Source organism: Zophobas morio, unplaced genomic scaffold (assembly GCF_036711695.1).
Source record: "Zophobas morio isolate AGI-343-1 ecotype UQ-CSIRO unplaced genomic scaffold, CSIRO_AGI_Zmor_V1 ptg000030l, whole genome shotgun sequence".
Lineage (NCBI taxonomy): Eukaryota > Metazoa > Arthropoda > Insecta > Coleoptera > Tenebrionidae > Zophobas > Zophobas morio.
In genome coordinates this window covers 11,906,186-11,927,399 of record NW_026972135.1, presented here as the reverse complement: position 1 = coordinate 11,927,399, position 21,214 = coordinate 11,906,186, and the positions used below count along the sequence as shown (strand labels likewise).

Below are 21,214 nucleotides of genomic sequence, written 5' to 3'. Positions count from 1 at the left end.
CTTGACTTTCATCTACCCATTTATCAACGAATCCACTTTCTATAATTCGATACAATGCATCATTAATTGTATTCAAACAGGGTAATCCTCTTTTAACCATGAAGTAAGCCTCTAACCGTGCTACCTAAAAACTAAAAATAACACTAAAATTTACAAAAATACTGTTACCTGCTCTTGTGACACCAACTGCAAACTTTTGTAATTTTTAACGTATAACAATCTAGTGTCAGAAGTTATTACACCATAATCTAAATCGTGAACGAAATCTTCCAATTCCTTCTCAAAGGGTACATTTTCAAGAGCTTCAACTCTCAGCGTAATTATATTTTCGTAGACACCTCTGCCTATAAAGAACTGTTTCCAGTTATCAGCATATTTCAGTTTTTTGTTACTTTGGGCCAACGCTTTAAGTGTCAATATTTTTGGTTCGTAGTTCGGCTTACTCAAAATCCCGCTTAACTGACTTATATAAATCCAGTTTAAATTAGTAACGTACTGTAGAAAAAAACCGAAAATCAATCTTTTTAGGAAACTTTGAGGTACGTTCCTCAAGGTACACTGCAGCATGAGCCTTACTACAAGAAACAAAGACGTTTCAAGGGATTTCTTAACCACCATCTTGCAAATTATGGTCATTAGTATCACTGAAGCGGAAATCAGATACCAAATTTCCTTTGGGAAAACTACCAAAGTTTCGGCACTGCTGACGACCTTACGGCGCGGAGGCAATACGAAATAACAGTAAACAGTTTGATATCTTATGCTGACTTCGAACTGTGGCCCTGTAGCTACTACCACCGGTAGCACCATAGACACTAAATCAATATTTTTTTCAATCATGTGTTCTATTATATTTTGCATTGCAAATTTGCTTGGTATTGCGTATCGAACATTGTCCGTTAAGTAAACCAGATTTATACCTACTAGAGGAGCCATGGCGTCTAAAACTCGTGGGATATACCCTGGATCTGTTTTATCAAACGGGTTTTTCATTGCTAAGGCTATTGCATCCCATGTTACATTAACAGGGCAATTGTTAAATCGTTTAGGAATTTTGTTCTTGTAGGGGTTTGACAGTTCATTGGTTACTAAATTAACAACTGTACCACACTGGTTTCTGCGATGGTACGGATACCATGTGACAAATGAGTGGTTAGAGTATATTACAACGTTGTAAACGTAAAAGCGCCATAACAACTCAAATATGACTTTTGTGTCATTCTCAGTCAAGTTATTTTGGCCGACGATCAGGAATTTGCCCCTGGTATTGATCTTGTATTTGACTAAATCTATGGTAGAAGACAGTGTACTCCAATTTGACTCACTGATTATGTAGGTGTCAAATTGTTCTAAGCTGGGAGCATTTTCTGGATTGATTATGATTTTGCACTCGATCAAACGCAAAATGAAACCTAGTGTTTCCTCGAAATCGTGAAAATTTGAACTGATAATGGCGATTGTTTGTTTGGCGAAATGTCTGTGGATGAATTCGTTAAGTGGTGCGATGGTGTGTAAAAGTAATAATTTTAAAGCAAACTGTGAGGTAAACATTTTTCGTGGAAGGTTAATTTTAATTTAGGTTTAGTGAACATGAAACTCGTAGTAGCGTTAACTAGAATGTAATTTGGACATGTGTTGTAAGAAAATACACACAAAGATAACCGTAAACGTATAATAATTATAGTAATTACTCAATATTCGTTAGTGCTGTCACGTAACTTTCAAATTTATTGGTTTGTTTTTAGGAACATTAAGCTAATGTTGTAGATAGATGAATCGAGAGGGTTCCTACAAAAAATGCTTTAATGTATTTCTAAAATATAAACATTATGTGTGGTTAGTCTTTCCTGTAAAGCTGTGTATAGACAGTGATATTAAATATATCATAATTACTTTGAGATAAATGACATTTTTATTAGAATTTTGGCGGAACCAAGTTTTGACTTATCCATTTATGAAGGAAAAAAAAAGAGTCCTCGACGAGTTGATTCGGAGCATCCATTTTGCAGTTGCTAAATTAAATTGTAAAATGTTGTTACACTATTTTGATTGTTGGTTGCCTAGGTTAAAAAATCAAGGTGGATTCATAAACCACAAGTACAGTAGTATGTTATTAAATTCGTGGTGGTGTGTTAGACAAATTTTTACCACGGGGAACTAACTTACAATATACGTCACGTACCTTTTCGTGATTGTAATAATGTAACATTAAAAATCTTGTTTACATTATTAAATCTTATCTCGATAAGTTAATACTTCCAAATAAGATATCGATTCTGATTAATAGGTGTAAAATGTATAAAAATTAGTATGACGCATACTTACTTACTTTGTTGTGATGGTGTGCTGTATTCTCTACAAGAAACATTTTCCTGTCGTAAGTATTTTTTGAATGCTATTGCAATAGATACAGTTTCGTTAAATGTTATGATTTTTCCAAAATCACTGTTGTCTAATTTTAATTTATTTCCTCTTCTAGTTTTCAGTTCAAAAGTTTTTGGTAATTTTTGGGTACTGGTTAAAGGTGCACAATTATTTAGATAATGCCGTCATCAAATAAGCAATCGAGAGATTTTCACAATGCGACGTCACGTAACATCAATACGAATAAAAGAGTAAGTTTCGTTTTTTCATTTGTAAGTTTATTTATAATTATAACGCATATACCGGTGTCCTAACGTAGGTATATAAAAATTTGAACTTAGGCATGTTCAATATATGTAATACAATCCGTTAAATGTGTAGACTATTGGCATCGTATTAGCTTTAGTTGCACCGAAAATGACATCAACTTTTTTTCTAAACCTTGAAGAGTACAGTTTGTAGTACTATAAAAGTTATTCGGTAAAACAGTAGTTATCTAGAAGTTTTAAAACGCTTGTGAATTTAAAAAAATAATACGGTGGCGTTTCTCATGTATTATTTTGGGAGCCCATGGGGATTTGTTTTGTAAACTATTTAGAACAATTTTGGGGGACTTTGGTGTTCCATTTTTGGAAAATTTTGACCTGATCTATTTTTGAGTTAATTTTGGGACTCCGTTTTTTTTTTGGAAAATTTAAAATAATCTTGAGGTTCTAGATATTCCTGCTTGGAAAGAATTTGAAAGTGCTTTGGAGCTTCTAGTGTTTTTTCTGATAATACTTTAATTAAATTTCTATGGATAGTGTGATAACCCAAACTTCCCGCCTTTAAATTGCCCTTGAAAAAGTTTGAAAGGCTCGAGAAAAATTCAAAGTTTGGCCTTGGCTGTGATCGTCTAACAAAATGGAAACCTACGTTGTGTGTTTTTTTTTGAAAAATGGCGGGAAGACGTTCTTTCATACAAGTGAGCATACACTGCATGTGACTCGAGAGCGCAAGAAATAATAGACAAAATTTTTGGGAGGGGGCTAAAATTCGCACCCCCTCTCTAGGAGGAAAAGAGCTGCGAGCATTCACTCCTCAGCCCCAAAAACCCCTTATCCTATATTCACCGACGTATTACATTTCAAACGAAACACATTAAAAATACGAGAGAAAAAGACACTCGGGAATTGATACACATATGAAAACCAAACAAGTACAAAACCCTACGTTTATGTTTTGAATCAATGCAAATATTTGAATATCACAAATTTAATAAAAGCAAAGCAAAATCTGAATTAAAGTAACTGGATGCAAATACCCAAGCCATTACGGGCGTGTGGCGTCAGATTTTACAGTTATGACAGTCAACAGGAGCACAATAAAAGTACCGCTGGGGCACAAGCGGAGTTTGGGGCTACCGGTCGAGGCTGTTCTCCCCCCACGACGGTGAATCTATCCATCGCAAGCCTACCCGCACAGCACATTACACATCTCCATGACGAACATGCCGTCCGAAACTAGGCCGTTGCGGTCGTAGACCCGTAGTTGGATCTGGACTAAGGACAGAAGCCGAGAGCGTTACAAAATTGGCGGCCGCCCCTGAATCTATCCAAACCTGTACCCTTTGTGCAGGTGACGTGATAGATCTCGCCAGCTCGACTAGGAACCGCACTTCGCTTCTGCCACGTTTTCTGTATTATTTAACCTCAATTCGATTTTAAATGTTCAATTTCTTATGACTCTGATAATAGCCCCTAGAAATACATAGTAGCGTCATCCATTGTTGTACGAGTGGAGCAAATGCAGTTGGTAACGCAAAAAATTCCCCTAGTTTGGAACCAAATTGTGTCAGCAGAGAGTTGACAGCGCGTAAACTGTGGCGTAAACCGTTGTTGTCACGTGGTCTTGGCGTGATCTTTTTGTTTAAAGTCAATTAATTGTCAATTAATATAACTAATAATTGTTAAATACGATTTTATTGATTAAATTTTATATTTTATTCAAATTAAAACTCCATATTTTGTATATAAACTACAAACTTTAAATCCAACATAAAACCATTTCAAATTTCGCGGTCTGTCAAATGGTGTTTATAATTTTTCTTTTTGTTAAATTTCCGCCAGGTTTGCTCCACGGCGACGATACTATGTGTTTTCTAGGGGCTATAACATCTACTGTGCTATAACTCTGATATTAACAACAACTGAACTAGTATTAAAGTTTCAAACGAGCAGTAAACAATATTTAAATTCGCCATACAATCTTGGGAAATTTTAAACAACAAATAATTCTTATGTGAGATTGAAATTGGACATCAAATAATTTATACGATTGAAACATTCATCAACAAAATATTTACAAAAAAAAAACTAGTAAAGATTTATGAAAAACAAAAGATCTGGTGTGAAACAAACTTGTGCAAATAAAAATATTACGTGAGGTTAAAACTGTAGAACATGAAACTTACGTTCAATTAAAATTACACAACAAAGAAAATTACCGAAGTTAAAATTGTGAGATAGAGAAACATTGTATAAGGTGAAAAATTGCAAAGTTAACAAAATTTACATGAGATTAATACTTGCCACACTTTATCAATGATTCAAACAAACAGTTTACATTATGTCAAAATATATCATGATCTTTATATGAGATTAATATTTGCCACACTTTATCAACGATTCAAACAAAGAGTTTACATTGTGTTAAATTATATCATGATCCAAGTGATTGTTTACTTCCAAAAAAAAAAAAAATTACTTTGAGAGTTTAGCATACCACGAACTGGTTACCCCAACACAACACATAATAAATAAACACAAAAATATTCAGTCATCGTTGCGAGCAAAAAGCGTCTCGGTGATGTAATTGGTGTTATTAATCTCTAGCGTTGCGAGGACATGCCTCGTTGATGTAGTCAATCTATATCATTGCGAGGACATGCCTCGATGTTTTCAGCGTTGTGGGGGCATACCTCGGTGATGTAATCATGATAACGATGATAATAACGATGATAACTGCCTAAGGGAAGAATTTTTTTACCGCCCGTCAGTTCGCGGTATGAATTTTGTTAATTTAACTGCCGTAAATGAACTATTAGCAATCTTGTGTGAAGAATTAAGAAGTGTTATAATGTAACACTTACGTATATGCATCTAGAAATGTATTCGTAGTTTGTTAAACAAAGAATTATTATCTTGATTAAATGAATTTCATGAAATCTCCTAGTAAGTGGTTTATTTAAATAATCCTGATTGTTAAATTGTGTTAGCACTAGCTGACGATTAAAAAAACTAACTCGATTGGTGAATTTACAAACAACAAAACAAATCTAGATCACATGGTCCGCGTTAAACGAAAGTCCGCATTTTTTCCGATTAAAAGGCCGCATGAATTAGTCGCACGGATTCGGGAAACTGGGCGCCGCCGGTTACGATTGATTGTCGTTAAACAAAGGCTTTCTCCCTTTTATTAACTACCAAACCAGCTAATTTAAACCTAGCTACTTTCAGCGTCCTTTCACCATGCATCCACTACACCGAACCGAAAGATAATGACTCACGCTTTCAACATGCCACCCTCTCCTCCCAAGCCGCCCTCTAACTAAACACGCAGAACTAACCCCAACGTGCATATTTGGTTGCCTATGTTTAACGATTTCTTTTATTGTGATTGAATTTTTCTTCTCTTTCAAATTCAAATTGTTCAAATGTGATTTCGCGCGGAAAATTTGATTCAAATTCGGTCACCACAATAGGATATGTCATTTGCTAAAATAAATCTTATCTTAGTAGGTAGTAAGACCGCTCACCCGCCCTCTATTTTCTTAGAGGGATCTCATTAGCCAAAATCAGTCTTATCTTAGCAGATACTAGCCCGCTAAGAAAATAAAGGGGGGGTGGGCGGGGCTAGTGCTAGTGCCTACTAAGATAAGACTGATTTTGCCAAATGACATACCCTCTAAGAAAATGAAAGGTAGAGGGTATATCATTTCTCAAAATCAGTCTTATCTTGGCAAGTATTGGCCCCGCCCATGCTTTATTTTCTTGGAGGGTATTTTGTTTGGCAATATCAGCCTTATCTTGACAGCTACTAGCTCCGCCTACCCACCCTCTCTTCTTTTAGAGGGTATCTCATTTGCTAAAATCAGCCTTATCTTCAGAGCTACTAGCCCCGCCCTCCCACCCTCTCTTTTCTTAGTGCCTACTAAGATAAGACTGATTTTGCCAAGCAACATATCCTCTAAGAAAATAAAGGGTGGGTTAGTTCTTGCCAAAATAAGACTGATTTAGGCAAATGACCACCCATCCCCTCTAAGAAAAGAGGGGATGGGTGGGCGGGACTAGCACTTGTTAAGATAAAATTGATATTGCCAAATGGCATACCCAAGAAGAAAATAAAGGGTGGGTGGGTGGGGCCAATACTTGTCAAGATAAGACTGATTTTGGGAAATACCCTTGGCAAAATCAGTTTTATTTTTTATTTTATTTTTTCGAACCCCTGAAACCCCCGTACATAACGTACTGAAGAGTTAATCCGCGATTTTCCAGACATCCGGTATATTTGAAAAGACAAAAAAGGGTGCTATTTAATGTATGGAAAAATTATACCCTTTTGTATTAAAAAAAAGAAAAATGATGTCATTTCCGGCACAAGTGAAACTAGTACGACGCCAGTAATTTATCTATTTAATAGACTGTGGTATATATTTTGAACATGTCAAATTTCAGCCTTTTATATTTTAAAATAATTGAGATATTTGTGTCGAACTGGCAAGCTGGGACACCCGGTATAATATACTAGACTATTTTGAAAATTTCTGATTCTATTACTCGTCACTGTTCGGAATGTTAGAATTTTTTCGAGCAGAAATGATTAATTATATGCTTCTAAAACCCGCAATCTCTCTAAAACACTTGTCCATTTTTTCAGATTTTCAAAAAACGTCCAGGCACTACGGACATAGGAAAAGATTATGAGGACCTCATGATAGCCAATCTTACTTTGCAGTTATTAAAAGACACCAATATCGAAGATTTCTTTCTATGGTCGAACGACGAACAATTCGGTGCCTTTGACGACGTCATTGTCGAAGTGAAGTCAAAAGACAAACCTACAGAAAAATACGCGCTACAGTTAAAACACATAAGCCAAAAATCGAAGAAACTTAGCCTATCGAGTTTAACAGAAGAGTCGGGAAATTTCGCCATCAACAAATATTTCGAATCCTACCAAACAATCAAAGACTCGATTTCAAACTTCAGAGTGGTTTTGTTTACAAATCTCAAGTTCAGTCTTGATAAGACGGTGCAGCTTCAAATAAAAATTGATGGCAAAACTGTCCAAGTGGAAATTATTAAATGTAGCGCTGACACGAAATTGAACACGAGTAAAGACAGTGCGGAGTGCTACAAATTTAAAATTGTAGACGATGTAGCACCCAGTGAGCTAAATCACTTTTTTGGAAGATTTTTTCTTTACACGAATCAAATGAGTGTGGATGAGGTGAAAACTAGGGTTTGTACGCAATTACAGACAATGTTTTCTTGTAAAAACACAGTTTCGGAGAAGTATCTCAAATTTATCTCTCAGTGGAGTATACGGGAAGGAGTGAAAAACAAACTGGACAAAGAACTGATGGAACAAATAATTGCACTATATTTAGTTGGTCCCTTTATCCAATCACTGTGTTTTTCTGATACTGACGCCAGCGAAAATCAGAAACTTCTACAAAGGGTAGTTTTAAATTTTCACGTAACAAGATTTAGAAAAGAATGGGTTGGTGATGTGAAGCGATTGTTCAGTGACGCTAAAAGAGGAGTTAGTACAGAGAATTTGGATAAAGTGAATCAGAATTTTCAAATAACTAATTTAGAACAACTAACTGATGATAATTTTACAATATTGTTGTGGCTAATGAACAAATGCCCGTTGATTGTCCAAGAGAATCCAGAATTTGACCAAGTTGTCAAACTGTGTCCAAGAAAAAGTTTCATCTTGATTGGCGACGACGTACTGGAAGAATCAAGAGGCAAAATCTTCCAAAAGTTATCAGATTTAAACTACGACGATTATATACTGGATAGCATAATAACGAACTTTAAATGCTTATTGTCAGGAGAAGAAATTTCTTTGTCGAATTTGCTTCAGGCAGATGCGAGCTTTCGTGACGTTATATCTACAAACGAGCTTCTAAGGATGACTCAAGGACCTTATGAAGTGAAACAAACCGAGGAGGAAATTCCCACACCATACATAAGTAGATTTTTATCTAGAAATTTGTTCTTTTTGACTTATTTACACGCTGTTGATGATAGCACGCTGATTTTTATAAGCAGCGCTACATCCGAACAGGACACAAATTTGCTTAAGAAATATAGACCAATTTTTGTTGATGACTATCAAGATGAAGATAAGTTGCTTCATTTTGAGCAGTTTTTTTCAAGACGGAACATCTATGTGAGCACGAAAATCTGTTCCCAAAGGGAGTTTTATTCAATTTGTGAGAGAAATTCCATGATGAAGACGTTTCATCACTTTAGAATTTTCGACGGAATGTTGGAATGGGTTCAAAGCAGAAGCAACAATATTGAAGATTTGGAACAACAACGTATCAGAAGAGAGCATAGTGCAAGTGAATTAGAGCTTTCAGACTTTGGTAATTTTGTCAACATAATAAGCGGCGAATCTGGAATGGGGAAGTCTTGTTTGTTCAGAAATTTGAAGAATAGAATGTCCTTCAAAACATGGACTGTCATTTTTTCCGTTCGAGATATAACAAACATTTGTGACAATTATCGAGGGAAAAAATTTTGCGACGACTTAGAAGATTTCCTAATACAACTAAAATTTTCTAAGTATGACAGGTTTGACCAACACGTTATCAAATTTATGTTGCAAAATCAACAGGTAGTGTTTCTTTGGGACGGACTGGATGAGCTTGTGTCTGACGATAATATGGCGATCATAACAAACGTGGTCAAAAAATTTTCGGAAAAAAACGTAGTGCAGTGGTTAAGCTGCCGAAATCATCTAAAAAATGCACTGGAACGTACATTTAACGTGCTGGCGAGAACACTGTTACCTTATTCAGAAGAACAACAAATTTATTATATTCAAGACCGACTCAAGTTTGTGGATATTGACGAAAATCATCTTGAGGACCTCATTTCAAATTTAAAAGATAATCCTGGAAGGACTTTATCGAACGACATACTAAGAAATCCTTTACAAATTTACATGCTCACAGAACTCTGTCGACGAGACACCAAAAAGTACACAAAATTATTAAGCCAGACTTTTCTCCTAACCGACTTATACCAGCACTTCATTGAAGAAAAATTAGTATTCTTCTATAGCGACAAAGTCAAACTAAATGATTCACAAATCAACCAGTTAAAACAAGTTATTAGAAGTCACTTCCGACAACTGGAAATTGTAGCCCTGAAGGTACTATTTGAACCCGAGTTTTTGCAAAAGTTGAATATCGACTGGGAATTTGAAGACGACAGTGACAGTTTTGGCTTCACCACTTCGCATATTTCGTATGCTGAATACTTCGTGGCAACTTATTTTTCCAAACGGAAGGTACCTTACCTGAAGGAGGTCATCTTTCACGAAAAATATACAAACGTGAGATATTTTTTTGACATGTTGTTAGCCAAAAGTTCTCCTGTCCACATTGCTGTTTTGCACACAAGTATAAGTCAGCTCAAAATGTGTCCAGAAGATATCCAGAAGAAGGATTTGGGAGGCAGGAATGTTTTACAGTTAGCGTCTTCCTGGGGACGAAGATATCCACTCTTGAACTTCAAAAAAGAAAGTGATGCGTTTGTGTTAAACGAGAAAGAACCATCAGTGAAAGCAGAAGCAGAAGAATACTTACAGATTTTGGAACATTTAACAGAAGGCGTCGACGCAGACCAGACTGACGACATTTTTAACATGAACGCAATGAAGTATGCAGAAAGTGCAAACTGCTTATTTCCACTAGCTGTGCTTGAAGAGAAAAGAAAATCTGGGTATTTTCAAACAAAAAGCGACAATTTCAACTGCACTTGTTTGTACTATTTTACCAAATTTGGCCACTTGAAATATATTACCCAATTCCAAAGCTATTTAAATTTTGTTAGAACGAGTAAAGGTGAAACGCTGCTTCATATAGCTTGCGAAAACAGACACCAACATGTCGTGAGTTTCCTAATCCAGTTTGGGTTAGATGTTAACAGTTGCGACCTCGATGCTCAAACTTGTCTTTATCCAGCAGCAAGACTTGGAGATGTTACAATTGTAAAGTTGCTTCTCACTAACGGTGCTAAAGCTAACATCTACAACACCGAAAAATGGACACCGCTTTTCGTGGCTTCTTACAATGGACATCATCAAGTTGTCGAACTTCTGATTGATGGGTCAGATCTTAATGCTTCTGATAAGTACGAGTGGACACCACTTCATTCGGCATCCTTCAGCGGTTATGAAAAAATCTGCGATACGTTGGTCAAGCATGGTGCAGATCTTAATGTAACGGAAAAATATGGCTGGACTCCACTTCATACAGCGTCGTATAGTGGCCACCCAAATATAGTTAAATTGCTGCTCAAGAACGGTGCTGAAATCAACGCTCGGGATAAATATGGTTGGACCTTGTTTTACCCACACAGGAACTACCAAAACGACGCTAGTTATCTGGAATTGTTATCTGACAATAAAACGTCGTTTTATTCCACTATCTATAACCTCCACGACAGAGTGCTTGAATTTCTCCACGGACTTAACTTCACCACTTCTGAGAAAACCGGATGGACTTCTCTTTTCGTGGCGGCTCATAACAGTCACGACGAAGTTGTCGATCTCTTAGCTAAATCAGGCGCCGATTTAGATGTTTGTGATAGCGATGGTAGAACAGCCCTTTACTCAGCCTGTGAAAATGGTTGTGAAAGCGTTGTCCAACTTTTGGTTAAACATGGTGCCAACATCAACGCCTCTGACAAAAAAGGTCATACACAACTTCACACAGCTTCAGCAACTGACACTAGAAAAGTTGTTGACTTGTTAATTAAGTACGGAGCTGATATAAATGCACCAGATGGACTTGGTTGTACCCCACTTCACCTAGCGGCAGAATTTGGACGCGCAGAAGTTGTACAACGCTTGATTTTGTCAAACGTTGATGTCAACGCGTCTGACAAAAACGGATTTACACCACTTCATACAGCTGCTTATCAAGGGCACACTAAAGTTGTCGATTTCTTGATTCAAAGTGGTGCGGATTTAAATCGATCGGGTAAAAATGGTCAAACTCCGCTTTACTCGGCTTCTAGACATGGACATGAAGGTGTTATTAAATTGTTGGTTAAATTTGGCGCTGATGTTAATGTGAGGGACGTTGATGGTCGGACAGCGCTGCACTCGGCTTGTTACAGTGGACACATAAGGGCTGTTGAGATACTGACGGTTTCTGGGGCTGATATTAATGCCTCTACTGGAGATGGCTGGACACCGCTTTATATAGCTTCTGGAAAAGGTGATGATGGGATTGTGGAACGTTTGGTCAAGTTGGGGGCGCAGATTGATGTTTTTAGTAAGAGTGGGTTAATGCCGCTACATTTAGCTTGTAAAAGGGGGCATGGAAGAGTCGTAGAGTTGTTGATTAAATCTGGAGCGGATATAAATGCTTTGTCGAAGGATGGTCAAACTGCACTTGATTTTGCCTCTAGTCAGGGACATTTCAGTGTTGTGGAAATTTTAGTGAAACATACGACTGCACGAACTCCTTTTACTGTCGATGAATGTATTTAAAAGTGTTAATTATACAATATGTGGAAAAAATATTTTTGTATATATACAAGACATTAACAGATCTACGATTTACTACCAAAATTCCTGATAAAATTCAGGGTTGGGTTGGCACAATTTTTATTTGATTCTTCTGTCACAATAAAGTCAGCTTTTTTGCCAAAAACACTGGGGAAGTTTTCTCATTTATGATGCGAGATTTGACTTGGCTATAGTTTTAGTGTGGCGGACCGGAAATTCTTGCCTGGATTCCGGAATCATTTTCAAATGAGTGAGCCATTCAAACCATTTATTACTTTCCATAGTTTCACATATTCACGTCGTGCTCATCTATGTTTAATCTTCTTCCAAGAATTTAGTCGAAATATATTCCTTCCCAAATATGGGTAGCACTTGAATATCACAAATTTAATAAAAACGGAAAAATCTAAATTAAAGTAACTTAATTAGACTTAAAATTTCCTACATTATGGCGAGATCAAATGGAAACACTAAATTGTCACTCTGTCAACAATTCAAACAACGATTTTACATGATGCTGAATTATGCCACACTTTATAAACAATTTAAACAAAGAATTTACATGATGTTAAATTCTGCCACACTTTATCAACGATTCAAACAAAGAATTTCCATGATGTTAAATGATGCCACACTTTATCAACGATTCGAACAAAGACAAAGCTTTGAGAGTTTATGTCGTGGACTTCGCCCAGCTTATGCCAATAACAAACACATGGTAAATAAGGACAAAATGCATCCCTCGTCGCGAGAAATACGTCTTGGTGGTATCCAGGGGATAACTACCTAAGGGAAAAAAAAATCCTCCTGTCCCTCAGTCCGCGATCTTTTGAATTCTACCGTACTTCCCAAAGTCCTTTTTCCGAGCGTGGGACAACGTTAGGTTAATTTAATTGCCGTAAATGAACTATTAGCAGTCTTGTGTGAGGAATTAGGAGAAGAATTACCGTCCCAACCGACCATCCCCCAGGCATCAACCGGGGGATATCCCTTTCCACCCTCCAGGCATTAACCAGAGGACTTCTCGACATCAACCGGGGGATATCCCATCCGCCTCCAGGCATTAACCAGAGGATTACCGTCCCAACCGACCATCCCCCAGGCATCAACCGGGGGATATACCTGTCCGCCCTCCAGGCATTAACCGGAGGACTCCCGTCGCAACCGGGGGATAAACGACCCGACCTAGCGCCGCTCGGCATTAACCGCAGCGTTCTACCCCACAACCGCCGTCCACCTTTTGTACGTCGACCATATGCTTACGTCCCTGATTACTGTGTATGTTCTGTGTTGAATAAATATTTTCCTTCCACTAGTGGTTTTCTTTGAAGTCCTGGAAGTTACCGTCTTCGACCGACTACCCCAGCACTGAAAAGGGAAAGAACCCGTTACAGTGATTCTCATGAAATCTCCTAGCAAGTGCTTCATCTGAACAATCTCATGACTGTTAAATTGCGTTAGAACCAGTAACGATTAAAATCCTAACATGAACTGTGTATTTACAAACAATAAATCAAATGTGCACCGCGTGTTGGCGTAGGTCGAAAATTCGCATATTTCGACCTATTATTAATAATTGAAGTTATTGCGGTGGTGTGGTAGCAAATTTAAATATGGACAAAATTAAAAAATTCAAATCATAGATCACGGTTATGGGATCGATGTTTCTGATCAAGGCGATCGAGCCCTTCACGTGGGCCAAGGTGTGTTAAATTCTGACCGTATTATCCACTTACTTCACGGACGACCAGGCTGAAGGGAATGCCATTCCATAAGGGAGTGGGTATCCCAGATTGGAACGGAACTTAGAAAAATAACTGTTAATTTAAAGACAATATTTTTTTATTCATTATTTGTATAAATAAATAAATCAAATAATGTCCAAAATTTACACAAAAATGCAAAATGCTAAAATTATCATCAGAAGATATTTTTTCTCATGAACATTTGTAAAATATTTCCTCCTCTAAGATCTTCTATCCTTCAACATTACGAGAACAACCTTTGGCTAACAACGCATCGAAAAAAAATCTTACATTAGAGTTTTTGTCTTTAAATAAAATATCCACCAAATTTTCTCCTTTCCGTTTCAGAAGATACGTTGCCACAAAGTACTCAGCGTAAGAAACGTGAGCAAAAACTGGTTGAAGCGTATTCTCTGTAACTTCAGTTATAAAACCAAAACAGTCACCCTCTTGTTGTACATCATTTAGAAAGTCATCACAGTCAATATTCACCTGTTCTAAAACTCCACCACCAAGAAGTGCTTTCATAGCTGCTTTCTGATATTGTTTAATGTGGTCATTTTGCATCTGTCGAAGCTGATTCTTCTGCTCTGTATAAACCTTTACTTTATCTTTGTAATAAAAGTTAAACTTCTCTTCAACAAAATAATGATACATGTCTGCCACAGAAAACCCTTCTTTTAACACATCAAAAAACTTATCTTCATTTTGTTTACAAAGTTCTGTGAACATGTGAATTTGTAAAGGAATACTTAAGACGTCTCCAAATCTTGTTAAAGCAACGTTATTTTTCACGTCATCTAAATTTTGATCATCACAATGAAGAGGTTTCATCCGTTCTTTAATAAAACCCAGTTGTTGCTCTTCAGTGAATGCTAGAATTTCTCGAGCACAAACGCAAAACTTTGCTTCAAGAATGTATTTCAGACGTCGTCTGCAAGTTAACCATTGCGCAATACCTTTATCGGAAAATTTTTGAATAACACCTACTACGATATTTATGTTATCATCACAATTAATATTTTCTATAATTTCATCCAGTTCATCCCAAAAAAACATGACTTGATTTTTCTGGAATAAAAACTTGACAACAGACTTGTCGAACTCTTTGTAAGACGAAAATTTCAAATCGATAATATAATCTAATAAGTTGGGGCTTTGCAGATATTTGCAAATCTCTTTCATGTCTTGGGGCGAAAAAGTAACCGTGAAAATTTTCGAGGAAAACGTGTTCTTTAGATTTTTCATTAGGGAGGATTTTCCGAATCCAGGATCGCTGGCTATAATATGGATATTGTTCCATGAAGTTGTTTCCCATAAGTCGTTCTCCTCTATAGAATAACCTTGTACTAGATGATTTTCAACGACGGAAATATCGTTGACGCTTTTCATCCATTCTAAAAACCCATTCCATATTCTAAAATGATGGAAACTTTTCTTGTCTGCGTTTTGTTGACATAATGCGAGAAATTCCTTCTGTGAAGACATTTTTCGAGTTACATACACATGAGCTTGAGGTAGATTGTCTGGCAATGATTTGAAGTCTTCATCTAGGTACGTTACGTTACATTTTTCAATATCTTTATTCAGGTTATAGTTACTTATTAAAATTAGAGTGTCTTTATCAACATTTTTTAAACACTCTAAACTGACAATACTTTTAGACAATTTTCTGGTAATGTATGGCAAAGAAAGCTCCTCTGTATCTTGTTTTATTTTGTAAGGACCGTTCAACATCATTACTAGCTCATCTGTTGTAACAACATTCCAAAATTTTTCGTCGTGTTGTACCAAATTATATAAACTAACCTCTTCCTGTGGTAGCAAACATTTAAAATTACCATTAACTTCCTCCAGAAGATCAGAATGACATTTTAGATTTGACAATTTCCGAAAAATCGAACGTTTTTCTAAAAACTCTTCGTTAATATTTTCTCCAATCAAGATAAATTTTCTATCTTCGCATAACCTAACACCTTTATAAGTTAACTCACTAACAGTTACTATCAACGGACACTTATTTATCAACCATAACAGTTTACTGTAATCTTCATTACTAACACTGTTGAAGTCAAGCTTCTCCACTATTTGATAATTTCTGTTTGTAATTACCATTTCTTTCTCGTCCAAATCTTCCTTAACATCATCCCATAGTTGCGCCACGTTTTCAACTAAATCTTTACCAAACAAACAAATGTCAAACTTGTCGATTGCTTTTCGTAAAATTTTGGCGTTTTCGCTGACTTCGCAGAAGAAAATTGGTTGGATGTAAGGTTCCACTAAGTACAGTGCTACGACTTTTTGGACCATCTTCAAGTGTAGCTTTTCTTTCGTGCCATCGCGCAGACTCCACTCAGAAATAAAGTCCAGGATCTTCTCAGCTGTTGCATCTGTACACGAAAACGTTTTCTTCATTGTGCTAACGATTTCTGCTTTCAAGTCATCCGCGTTCATCTGATTGGTGTACAGAAGAAAAATTTCGAAGAAACTTTTGTAGTCAGCTTGATTGCTTAAAGACTCATCGTTGATTAACTCAAATTTATAGCAAGTTTCGACTTTTTGGTTTGTGTTGAGAGTGGATGTTATTGGAGACTTGATGATTTGAGCTCGGACTATTTCATCTTTCTGAGTTTTGAGTTGGATTTCTTGGTTTTCGTCAACATTGAAGTCAAGAGTCGTTAGAAGAATTAATTTATAATTAGACAATGTTTTTCTGGATTTGATGAAAGATTGGAAGTATTTCCGCATTCCAAAGTTTCCTTTTTCTTCTTGTAGACCTTTTATTGACAACTTCTTTGTTTCTTTGGATATGTGTTTTAGCTGGAGTGCGTATTTCTCTTTGTCGTTGTCTTTCGTCTCGATTTCGACAATAACGTCGTCGAATTGACCAAAGTCTTGATCATTTGACCACACATTAAAATCTTTTATATTGTTGTTGTTCATCAGACGTAGAATTAGGTTGGCGACCATTAGATTTTCATAGTCTTTTCCTTTATCTGTTGTACCGGCACGTTTCGTGAAAGTCTAAAATAGAAATTTTACTTGTTAAACTTAATTTAGAAAAAACATTAAGATTTCAAATAACACAAGCATACTTACTTTATTGCTAGAAAAATCAGATTCAACACTTTCATTTTCTTTACCTTCAAGAATTTTTTGTTCAGGAATATCCATTAATGTTTTGTTGTTTGGTTTGTTTCTCTGTCGGAAGCGAAGCTTAGATGTAGCAAAACCAGTGACTAATGGTTAAACAATTATTTAAAAATGTGAAATATTTATCTTTAAATACAGATATGTTATCAGTTACTGATTGCCTAATTCCTACATTTGTGGAGCAAACAGTTATAAAGTAGCCGGTGGTTTTTTTATGACTAACGCCTAATATTTGTAGAAGAAATACATTACAACAACAAACACATATTAAATATGGTGAAAATCACTGTAATGAAGTTCCCGTACACACTTCGCTGTGAGAGGAGCGTCCGAGATTAAATCTTCAAAGTTCAAGTCGTAACACGTACATGATAAATACAAAATCAACACGAAATCTTCCTCCTCGTGTCGAATGCACGTTAAATATTTAAGTGATAATAACTTTCAGAACAGATTAAGATTTAAAATTAGATCTTGTTCAGTTGTAAAATAAATGGAGAATCAAACTTATAAAAATCGAAATCTACATTATTATTGTGTCAAAAAAAAAACGTTGCTCAGCGGCAGCAAGGTTACCTGAGCTTCAAAAAAATATCGACAATAATAATTTGAAAGTTTACAAACAACCAAATCACAAGCTGGAACAACAACAAACAAAGGTTTTGTGGCCAAATTACCGGTGATTCTAAATGATGTATATTCAATGTAATTACTTAAACACACACGCTATTATTTCAATATTGACTCTAACATCTTTTCCACGTAGTGTCGCCCCTCTAAACACCGTAATAAAAAATCCAGATTCCAGTACACAGAAAAGAAAAATATTTATTCCATTTCAGACAATGTCTGTGAAACAACTACAAATTCTCTTCAACGTGGGCAAAATTTTAGCCATTACTCCAGCATCTTTCCGGGGTAAAAATACAACCCTCAGCGAAAAATTATATGGCTGTTTCATGATTATTTTTTACACGGTGGCGGTGATTGTTTCCTTCGTATACAGAGTGCCCCAATATAAATTTTACATCCACATCAAGTTGGCAATTCACGTCATTTTGGACATCCTCTTGTATTTATTTTGCATTCAGACAATAACTTCGGCTTTGCTGAAGCGAGAACTTTGGTGTGTTCTGATACAAAATCTAAAAATAACTGGAAACGGAAGTGTCAACAAATTCAACTACGGATTAAGATTTTTCATTGGAAACATAATTTTCTGGATTATGAATATTTATTTGTTGAGTTGTTTTACGTACTACTTTGGTTTGGAGTTCGTGAAGCAGTACAGTGTTGATACTTTACAAGTTTATGTTCAGTTTAACCGAAACTTTCTAATTTGGGTGTTTTTGAAATTTTTCAAGAGTCGGTACAGAGCAATAAATCGAGCGCTCCTCAATCTAAAAAAGTTAGTAAAGCGAAATCACGAAACGTCAATAAACGACACGTTACGACGACTACGGTATAACTTTGTTTTACTTGAGAACACCATTCATATATTTAATGCTATTTTCGGATGGACAATATTGATTAGCACTTTACACGGAAGCCTTCAAATGATTATATATTTCGACAATATGTTGATTCCAACTATAACTACAACTGTAACTTTGTTGGTGGCTAATTTTCTTATTCTCTTGTTGTATTGGGTAATAATTACAATACAAATGACATTTGCATTATTTAAATGTTTTTTTTTAGACTGGCACTGCTACTATTATTATTATATGCGACGACGTGTTAGATGAAGCTGAACAAACTGTTGTTATGGCATACAAACTACAAAAGAAAATGAAATTCAGATATAATTTGGAGTTAACGAAGCTTATCACGGTTGTTACAAATAATTTTCCAAGATTTTCAGCGGCTGGGTTTTTTGTGATTAATAAATCCACGATTTTAAAAATCTTTGATGCCATTGTTACGTTGCTGGTTGTTGTGATTCAGTTTGACATTTCCGAAAGCTATAACTTTGCACCAAATTATTTCGTTAACAAAACTGTAGATTGAATTTAATTATTGGTTTTACATTGTTTTATTAACATCTATTGTTTATTTATTAAGTGGGAAGATTTTATAGCACAACTTCACAACAATGAAATACACATACATACGTTATTTTCAACAAGACGGGGCTACAGCGCATTTATGCTTACACAATTAGCAACAGTTTCAACATTTACTCTAATTTAATTTATTTAATTATTAATCTTTTACCAATTTTCCCTGTAATTTGACACTTATTTTATTAAACAACTTATTAAAACGTGTGTCATTCTTGCTTTTATACTTGTCATTTTTTGACAAGTCAAGTGGACTATGACGTCATGTGTATGTGACATTTTTAATAGAAAGTTAAGTACATAATATGATTTTTACGTATCCTTAATTTTTTACCTATTATTTAAATGTTCACATTTTTATCTTCAACTATTGTCATATATTAATAAACAGACGATTACGGTTTAGTATTAAATAAAAAACAACCAATTTATTTATATGTTTATATAACGGGTGTCCAATCAAAAAATCACTTAGAATAGGCGTTGGAAATTCATTTGAGCCAAACGTCACGTGTCTTCTTATGACATATGCATATAAGAGGTTATGTTTTTACCAAATGGATGTTATAAGACTATATATACCGTTTACGTCAAATGAAATTCCAACGCCTAATCTCAGTGACTTTTTAAGGTATAGGATATGATGTATGGGGATAATTAATCTGGATATTTGATTACTTCATAAGCAAATATCAAATTCCGAATGATTGAATACAAGATTATTTTAACCTTGTCAAGATACCTATTCAAAGAAAAATAACAACTATTGTTTTAATGATATAATTCTAGCTTTAGTGTGAAACAAGAGAACTTTTTTACGGCAATTAATTATCATGAGTAATAGAATAAAATAAAAAAATAAATAAAAAAATCATAAGACAACTGTGTTTATAAAATTCTGCTTTTGATCTTCACTTTCCGAGGGATATTGTCAAAAATGATGTACACAATAGGTCAAACTCTTTCTAATACGTAATGTGACAGATTCTGGATAAAAATAAAGAACATTTTGCATAGGGTACAATATTTTCATGCATTTATCGATAACCTGGTTGATGTTATCACATTTTTTGCATGATTTAGATTAACGAATTGAGGTAATGATAGTTTTGTTGTCGAAATTATAAGATTAATATTTTGTTTTGAGTTTCTCAATAAAGTGAAAATAAATTTATGACACACTCGGAACCTTCATTTGGAATTTGTTGTTCCTTTAATCGTATAAACTAATCTAGGATCTACTTCAACCACAGTATGTCTTCAACGTTTCCCGTGCTTGCGGGATTACATATTTTACTGATTATTATTATTAGCTCTCTAAACTAGAATTTTACGCCTTGAAACTTTTAACGTTAATAGATTTTATAAGACAAAAGGATGAGTATTTTAGATATTGTTTATATTTACAAGTAAATAAATGGAAAGCGTGTAAGAAAAACCCTTGTAGAACTTTTTTTTTTAATTCACTAATATATCATATTTTATTCATCCTTACTCTGCCAAGGTCTTATTTTATAAAAGCACACTACGTTGACTTGACAGAGTGTCAAAAAATTGTTCGAAGTTTATTTCGACAGAACTTCCCTCTCGTCTGAAGTACAGTCCAACAATCCTGCTTCTTCAATCAACGGAAAAAATTGCCTCTCAGTGGTAATCTCACTCGCCTTTGGCTCGTTCCGGAAACTCTCATCCTCGTGTAATCACCAATTTTCTCACTCGATGAACAATATATTATTTTTCTATTTTAATTTTGCCATACACTAGTGCTGTCCTAGAACGTTTGTTTTCTCAAATTAACTTGAACAAGAGGAAAATTCGATTTTCAACAAACGTACTGTGTGGAATTGCACATACAAAGAAGACACTCACAGTTATCTAACTACATAGTTTTGGTACATACCTAACCTCAAAATGTTATTATTGTCAATAATTCAATTTACTTTGTTTACGTTTTCTATGTTGTTTACATGTCAACATAAAAAAGGTTGTTTACTGTGTCACACTTAACCCTGTTTTTGCGTCATTATCGGGACTGATTCGTTTTATACACTCGATAACAATTAAAATTTCATAAACAAATGTCCATAT

At 35.4% G+C, this 21,214-nt stretch overlaps 2 protein-coding genes across 2 annotated transcripts; one reads left to right on the top strand and one right to left on the bottom strand.

The window, feature by feature from the left end:
* Positions 1 to 2,485: 2,485 nt before the first annotated feature.
* Positions 2,486 to 13,477, top strand: LOC135138308 (uncharacterized). Its single transcript, XM_064068257.1, has 2 exons — positions 2,486 to 2,615; positions 7,282 to 13,477. Exons 1-2 carry the CDS (start codon positions 2,544 to 2,546, stop codon positions 12,145 to 12,147), a joined length of 4,938 nt encoding a protein of 1,645 aa, XP_063924327.1. The 5' UTR covers positions 2,486 to 2,543; the 3' UTR covers positions 12,148 to 13,477.
* A 508-nt stretch (positions 13,478 to 13,985) lies between these two features.
* Positions 13,986 to 17,125, bottom strand: LOC135138012 (uncharacterized). Its single transcript, XM_064067826.1, has 2 exons — positions 17,010 to 17,125; positions 13,986 to 16,934 (listed from the first exon to the last, which is right to left on the bottom strand). The coding sequence occupies exons 1-2, from the start codon at positions 17,082 to 17,084 to the stop codon at positions 14,142 to 14,144; spliced, it is 2,868 nt and encodes a 955-aa protein (XP_063923896.1). The 5' UTR covers positions 17,085 to 17,125; the 3' UTR covers positions 13,986 to 14,141.
* Between the last annotated feature and the right edge of the window lie 4,089 nt (positions 17,126 to 21,214).

What these genes read in the sequence shown, in the direction of transcription:
- LOC135138308 (XM_064068257.1), top strand. Translation starts at nt 2,544, where the DNA reads ATGCCGTCATCAAATAAGCAATCGAGAGATTTTCACAATGCGACGTCA. An exon ending in ACATCAATACGAATAAAAGA is followed by an intron (nt 2,616 to 7,281) that starts GTAAGTTTCGTT and finishes CCATTTTTTCAG; the next exon opens with ATTTTCAAAAAACGTCCAGG.
- LOC135138012 (XM_064067826.1), bottom strand. Translation starts at nt 17,084, where the DNA reads ATGGATATTCCTGAACAAAAAATTCTTGAAGGTAAAGAAAATGAAAGT. An exon ending in CTGATTTTTCTAGCAATAAA is followed by an intron (nt 16,935 to 17,009) that starts GTAAGTATGCTT and finishes TTTCTATTTTAG; the next exon opens with ACTTTCACGAAACGTGCCGG.